At 41.3% G+C, this 7303-nt stretch overlaps 1 protein-coding gene across 2 annotated transcripts; it reads right to left on the reverse strand.

Annotated features, from left to right (window-relative positions):
• Window positions 1-1463: 1463 nt before the first annotated feature.
• ghrh (growth hormone releasing hormone) lies at window positions 1464-6166 on the reverse strand. Of its 2 annotated transcripts, none has more exons than XM_021322782.2 (6): window positions 5805-6166; window positions 5453-5567; window positions 2451-2555; window positions 2119-2223; window positions 1902-2027; window positions 1464-1789 (listed from the first exon to the last, which is right to left on the reverse strand). In XM_021322782.2, the coding sequence occupies exons 1-6, from the start codon at window positions 5938-5940 to the stop codon at window positions 1777-1779; spliced, it is 600 nt and encodes a 199-aa protein (XP_021178457.2). In that variant the 5' UTR covers window positions 5941-6166; the 3' UTR covers window positions 1464-1776. The 2 variants fall into 2 exon arrangements, with proteins under 2 accessions (XP_021178457.2, XP_036007470.1); XM_036151577.1 differs by having other exon boundaries at window positions 5453-5562; window positions 5805-5893.
• Between the last annotated feature and the right edge of the window lie 1137 nt (window positions 6167-7303).

Below are 7303 nucleotides of genomic sequence, written 5' to 3' on the forward strand. Positions count from 1 at the left end.
CATGGAAAAAATGCCACCCTGGTCGGCTGCCTATAGTTCGCCCATGCCAAAATATGCTAGTGGGAGCATATGTCCCCGTTTTATCAGTTCTTGTTACATCCTGTGGGGAAAAAAAGTGCTTCAGTGAACTCTGATCAGGGTGTAGTTACAAAATGGCAGTCTGTGTAGAATGATGGGGTTAGTTTATATGGTTTCATCACCCATACAAACTAGGTGACATTTCCCTTGAGAACTAATTTTAAGAGGTTTCCCTCCGTTTCGCAACACATTTTTAACAAACTGTTGGATTTATCTCTGAAAAACCCTTCATACTCTGCTTGAATCCTCTTCTACATTACTAAGTATAGTGTTGCATTTTTTGTTCCCAAAAAAAATTTCTTGCTAAAAGCATTGAGGTTCTAAAAAAAAATATGCAAAAAATACTGTATGTTCTCCTTGGAATCTGTTTATTTTAAATTAATTCAGAAATTCACTGTAATTGTAAAGGAAATAAAAAAAAAATGTTTAAAGTTGAAGGAATAGAATGCACTGTTTTCAAAATTTACCAGTGAAAATCCAAGCAGTGTGCATTTACATTAAGCCCCCTGAGCCAGTACTTTGTACCATATTTCAATGCAATCACAGCTTTATTTTTGGGTAGGCTTGAAATTTTGCCTCTTTCTTCTTATCTTAAATGAACTTAAAAGCTCTGATTAAATGGAGAGCTTTAATGTCCATACACAGCAATGTTCTTGTCTGGCCACAGATTGGAAATTGGATTTAGGTCTAGACTTTGAACAGACCATTCTAACATAATGTATTTATGTATTGAAATGTCTTCTGAATCGACCTGCTGTAGCTCTGGCTGTATGTTTGGGGTGGTCGCCTGCCAGGAAGGTGAACCTTTGCTCCGATCTCGAACCCGTTGCACCGTCTAATGGGTTTTCTTCCCAGTTTCTTCTGTATTTAGCTCCATCCATCTTTAACTACAAATATGTTTTAATGTGAGCCTGGTGTCATAAGGATGCAAGTGCAGAGTTTGTTTTGCTCAACACAAGTTCCAATTTGGTCTCCTCTGACCAGAGCATGCTTTTCCACATAGTTGCTGTGTTCCCTAAAAGACTTGTGCCAAACTACAAACAGAACATCCTTTTTTTTTTCTTTTAACAATGGCTTTCTTACAGACTGCTCTTCCAGAAAGACTAAATTTGGAGTGTACCACCAATGGTTATCTTGTCTACAGATTCTCTCACCTGAGCTCTGGGTTTCTGCAACTCCTCCAGAGTTTCTGGGTGTATTTATATTGATAAAGTATACTTAAATGTTTTATTTGTGTATACTGCGTGTATATTTGTGTATACTACGTGTATATTTGTGTAACTACAAAATTATTTTGTAGTTTCAAAGCAAAGGGAGCTGAACTCATATGTGCGGTCCATTTTTTTTCTGATTTTTATTTGCAAAAATAAATAAAAACACAACATTTCCCTTCAGCTTCACAATTATGGAATACCTTGTATTAATCTGTCACATAAAAACCAAATACAGCACATTAAAGTTAGTGGCTTTAATTAAATTAAATAAGAGGTTTGATTATTTTCAACATCTTCATAAAACTGATCCCATCCTCCCCAGGAATGACACAGAACATATATTGTCTTCACAGTTTTTAATAATAATTAATAATGTCATTTTAATAACTAATAAAACACAATATTACTAACTTTATTGTATAGAATATAGTAGACAAGGCAAACGAACACAAGCAATGATGGCTTCCATTCTTTCAGTCAGTCCTCAACTCACAAGTCTGTGGAGAAGAAGTAGTTATGTTGGTTTGAACAACAAAAACTTACTGTGGGAAAAGTTTGATTTTAAAGTTTGAGCTTTTGATCTACCGTCAGCTGCTGTTATGTATTTACCTGGGCCTCACACCTTCCCCCTGTCCTCCTCTGTACCTCTGATCTCTCTGGATGGATGTAAGATCTTCTTTAAAGGTCCCCTCATAGATATCTGACTGGCGTTTCATGTAGCTCTCACTTTCATCTCTGTAAAGAGGGACAGTAATGCCCACAATGAGATTCTGATGACGGATGTCTGCAGTGACTAACACGTCTGAGCACAGTCATCCCTGCCTACCCGAGCCGTTTGCCCATGATGGTCTGAAGGAACTTTCTGGCAGAGATCTGGCCCAAGACCTTCCTGTAACTGTTCGTAAAGATGGCATCAGCGTGGCGTTCGGAGCTAAAAATCAGAAAAGCGGGCGGCTTAAATCAGTTTGGTTTGATGGACAACAGTTTCCTTATACGTTATCATAAATTATTGAGTCTTTTGAGTAACCTTGCTTTAATTTGGCCATATTTTAAGGTATTCCTCACATACACGTTTCACAATCTTCACTTGAACTTGTCAATTATGAATAATAGGTTGAGATTTTTGATCAGCTACAGTGTCCGTATAAACATACTCACCGCAGTTCTTCTCCGTTCCTCGGAGGAAGCCTGTCCTCCTCCTGCTGCTCTGTTGGGTTCTTCAGAGAAGACGTCATGAGGATGGACGTGTCCCTCTGGCCAAACCTGTCAAACGTCACCACAGTCTTCCTGAATGTCCGATCTAGAATTCTGAACATGCCCTTCCTCAACTTTAGCCATTAAATTCAGATTTCTTCTATTGTTGTTAAATGTTACACCGTGCCTGGGGTTTGCAAAATGCTCTTGTCCTTGTCAAATTACATGTTCCGCTGCCTGAGCACCGGACAACATGATTAAGATGCTGCGCCAGTGGAACAATGTAACTATCGTGACTAATTCAGACATCTTGACCCTTCTTTGCATAACAAGAGCAGAGGACAAAGACATGACAGGCAAAATAAGCGGTGAAAAGTTGAAAACAATATTTGCATTGGGCATAGACGTGGACTTGTCTTTTTTAAAACCTGGCTAAAACTGTTAGATATGTTACTTTTATTCACTTATTAAACAACTTAGAAACTAAATTGTTTAGTATTTATGTTAAGTTTAGTTTCACTATAAAAATGATCTTTGATGGTTTTAAATACTGTCAGTTTAAATTGTTTAAAATCCCATCAAACATATTAGTTTGCAGGCAATAATGTTAATATTCTAACAGTATTGACTAAATGGTTTATGGTTCATAAACAATTTGATTAGGATTTAAGTGAAGATGTTACCTCAGTCGGCTTTTGTTATCCGTCGTCCAACAGAGAACTGAAACATTAAATTCTCTGCTTTGTTTTTCACCAAGTTGCTGCATTGGAGCAATAATTTCAGATTGTTTGCAGCTTTATCTAGTTTAGTTACAGGGCTAATGCCGAAAACAAATTTGCCAGCAAGCTGAGCTTTCTAATCCTGAGCCAGTTGTTGCCAGTGTTGCTGCATCTTAACTGTGGTGGTCAGGGAAACTATTTACATGACACCTTGTCAGAATAGATTTATTATTCTTATTTCTAGTAGCCCTACATTAAATTGCCTACCTTAATGTTGTGGACAAGTTGGAGTACCCCATGATTCTGGGTGTTATGTTGTCTTAGGCTTTGGGTCCTGGTAAGGTCCAACCATGATGATGGTGGGTCAAATTGAAAGGCATACTTTGCCCGGATTATGGACACCCTCGTGAAGCCAGGGCTGGGGGCAGCTCGTTGGCAAGTAACAGGTGGTCAAGTCTTGGCTCTGGGAAAGCACAAGGAGGGAGGCCCCATCCATGAGGTCTCACCACCTGGGAGGTGGAATGCAAGGCTCGGTTGAAGAGCCTGGCTTTCTGATTCCAGGCATCATAATTTGGCTTTTAGGAGCCTGAGCTAGGGCGGGAGGTCAAATGATCACAGCTAAATATAGTTGGACTCACCTCCCCACACAATTTAGACTCTGGAACCCCAGTGTTGGACTTTCACCTAATCCACAGTTCTACAGAGAGAGGAGGATTATGCAGGGGGAGGGAATACTTGTAACCTCAGTATAACCCGAGTGAGAGGACGGAGGTGCCATCTGAGTTTTGTTGCCCCTGGAGGAATTTAATGCCATTGTGGGAACCAAATGGTATCTGGTTGGTGCACTCTCCATGATCTGAATGTGACTTCTGTGTAAGGCAACTGATGTCCACAACAAATACCATGTTCAAGCACAGCATGGATCATAAGTGTTGTACCAGGCCACTAGGGGCAAAAGGTAACTGACTTGGCAATCATGGAATCAGCCCTGCAGCATTACATTTTGGTGAAGAGAGTGGCAGAACCACCAACTTATCACCACCTGGTAGCGACCAGACAAGTAATGAGGGTGAACTCAGAAGATCCGGTGGAGGAGCCCATTTGATTTATATTAACCTCATAACTGTGGATGTTGGCAGCATAAAATCATTAGAGTGTGTGTTGGACTCTATGTGGGCTGCCCTTTTCCACTCTTCATGTTTTTGGGGTTCATAAACAGGATATCAGCCTGTAGTCTTGGAGTGGAGGATATCTGCTTTGGGAACCTCAGGGTCTCATCTTTGCTATTTGCAGAGGGTTGGGTTCGGTTGGCCTCTTTAACCATTGGCCTTGATGAAAGTCTCCCTCTAGACTGGGGTCAGTCTTCTCTCCTGACAGGGGATTTTACGGACAGATGGACCAGGAGGTGGATAAACAGACTGGGGCGTGTTCTGCAGAAATGGGCCGGTTGCTCCAGACTTGTCATGGTGAAGAAAGAGCCGAGCCAAAAAGCAAAGCCGATGCTTTGCAGATCTGTCTACATGAAACCCTCACCTATGGTCATGACCAAAAAGACACTTTGATCACAGGCGGCTACAATGAGCTCTCTCTGTGGAGTGGCGGGACTCAGTCTCGAAGCAATGAGGAGCGCAGCCGTCTAGGAGGAGCTCGGACCGAGGTGGTCCAGGTATCTATTTAAGGAAGCTTCCTGGGCACCTCCTGGAGAGGGAGACCCAGAACTTTCTAGAGACGCTGTATATGTTTTCGGGTATAACAATGCTGTGGGATCCTCCAGAATGAGCTATGTGTACCTGGGAAGTGGAATGTCTGTGTTTTCTCTCCTGGACCTGTTTCCCCATCTCCAATAAACGAGCAACAGATGAATGCAAATTTCAGCAACAATCATAAGAACACGTTTTTGTTTGTTTAACAAAATAATCCCAATGATTAGTTCGAGTTTAATTAAATTAACTGAGTACTTTTTGAAAAATTAGTTGGAATTTACCTTGTTTATTTAAGTTTCAGTAACTGTTTAATGTACATAATTTCTTCTAAGAAAATTTTATTAAAATCTTATGTAAATTGTCACACTAATGTTATTCCTGCAACTTAACTTTTTTTATATAATAGTGTGCTTTCTCCCTACAGAAACAGGTTATTGGAACAGTCGGGGGGGACATCCGATACTTTCAAATAATCCTTAAATCAATCTCTGACAACAGCACGGAACAAGACGTGACGGGGAGTTATGAATCTGATGAGACATACCTGATGGATGGGTAGAGCGGGGAGCCTGACAAAGACATGACCAGGCAGCAGAAGAGCAGCAGCGGCAGCACAGCAGCTTTCTCCATCGTCGCAGCCAGTCCTGGAGAGCACTGGACTAGCAGAAGAAATGACAGGAGCAGAAATTACATTAGAAAAAAAAAAAAAAAACGCTGAAATCACAGTTTCCCACCATCAGCGTCATCGCACAGCTGGACAAAAAAAAAAAGAAGAACAAAACAAAGTTGGGGCATGGAGATGGATGTGCTGTGATGATAAATAGGAACACTCACTGGAACAGGTCTTCAGTCTCTACCCATGCACATGTTAGTGTACAGCGTGTTGTGAGAGTTACCTAGTTTTAGAGCAGATTCTGAGCGTCCCTGCTGAGCCGCTACTCTGTGCCTTCCACTCGCATCGCCAGTCGCTGCCAGGAAAACCGGGACAAAAGAGAGCCAGGAAGACTGCTGTTTGTCCCCCCCCCCCTGCATCCATGGTCAGTTTATACTGAACCTGGGGCTGGCGGTCACACCCACAGCTCTCATCATCTCTCTGCCTCGCTCCCTCCTCCAGCTCAGCTGTCAAAATGAACTCACAGGGTTGGATTTTTCTCCTTTTTTTTTTTTTTCTGACCATGACCATAATTGAGTAGCACTTTAGTGCCACAGCGTATTATGGTTTTGCATAACCATGAACCAGTGGAACGCTGAATGTAAGGAAAAAAAGAATGGATGGTCACATGGATCGTTAACAATGGGAACTAAACAGTATCTTTTGGTTAATGGGTTTCATTTCATTTTATGTCCATTTCTTCCTGCATGTCAGGCCTTCACCACAAAGTAAAAGTGAGTTAGAACTGGAGACTTTAACCACTTTGCTGTAATTTCATTATTTGATTAGAACACCAAGCAACAAAGCATAATTTTATCACAGTGACTGAAAGCTCATGGCTAACTCTTGTATTTGCACGGCTTGCAAAACTGTATTATAGGCCAAACATATTGTTTTGTGGATCGAATGAAGCTGACTTTCCCCCTAATACTGTTCCTCGTGTCCTTCTGCGTCCAGGCAGCTGTTCCTGTAGGAAGGCTGTGCAGAAAGCAGGCTGAAACCTCAGCTAAATACGTTTATAAAGCTCTGGCTTTATGAAGCAGAACGCAGAATGAACTGGCATCGCACGAAAACCTTTTACCAGCAGGAATGTCAGTCAGTTGTATCAAAAGTGAAAGGAAACTTGACAGCGTTAGCCCAACACTTCAGGAAACTCCTCCGCACTGAAAGACAGAGCCTGTGGGATTTAGTGAACTTATCGTATATAAGCGGCACCGCTTTTAATGAGGTATTGGACCAGGACTCTGTGTCTATTCCAAAATGACGCAGGAGACGAACAAGAAAATGGTGACTGGGACATCTCTACCTTTCTGTCTTTGGTTCAGACACCCATCATATTTGCGATGGTGCCTCTGTGAATGAAAAGAAAGCATAAAGAGATCTTTTCCTGCTTTAAAACTTAATGTAACAAAATTAAATAATCGTATTTCTATCTAACCCAAAATATGAAAACATCGGTGTACATTTGGGCTTTTCCTTGATCAGCAGTACCATGATCCAAAAACACAGAAGAAAATCTACAACAGAATGGCCTTACAATGGCCCAGTCAAAGTCCCGACCTAAGACCAGGGCCTGATCCAGCACAGCCAGTCGATGCAGAGGGCCCCTTTTTTGCACTGATTTGTTTGGGGCCAGATTTTCACTGATTAAATTAAAAACAAAAAGCATTTGTCTTTTATTGATCCTAGCTTTTTGCTTCCATTTGAATTTATACTATATTTACTGCAATGGGCGCTCCTACT

Source organism: Fundulus heteroclitus, chromosome 20 (assembly GCF_011125445.2).
Source record: "Fundulus heteroclitus isolate FHET01 chromosome 20, MU-UCD_Fhet_4.1, whole genome shotgun sequence".
NCBI lineage: Eukaryota > Metazoa > Chordata > Actinopteri > Cyprinodontiformes > Fundulidae > Fundulus > Fundulus heteroclitus.

Coding starts and splice junctions, on each gene's coding strand:
- ghrh (XM_021322782.2), bottom strand. CDS start 5,940: ATGCAGGGGGGGGGGGACAAACAGCAGTCTTCCTGGCTCTCTTTTGTC. Junction 5,568..5,804: donor AGAATCTGCTCTAAAACTAG/GTAACTCTCACA, acceptor TTCTTCTGCTAG/TCCAGTGCTCTCCAGGACTG. Junction 2,224..2,450: donor AGGAACGGAGAAGAACTGCG/GTGAGTATGTTT, acceptor TCTGATTTTTAG/CTCCGAACGCCACGCTGATG.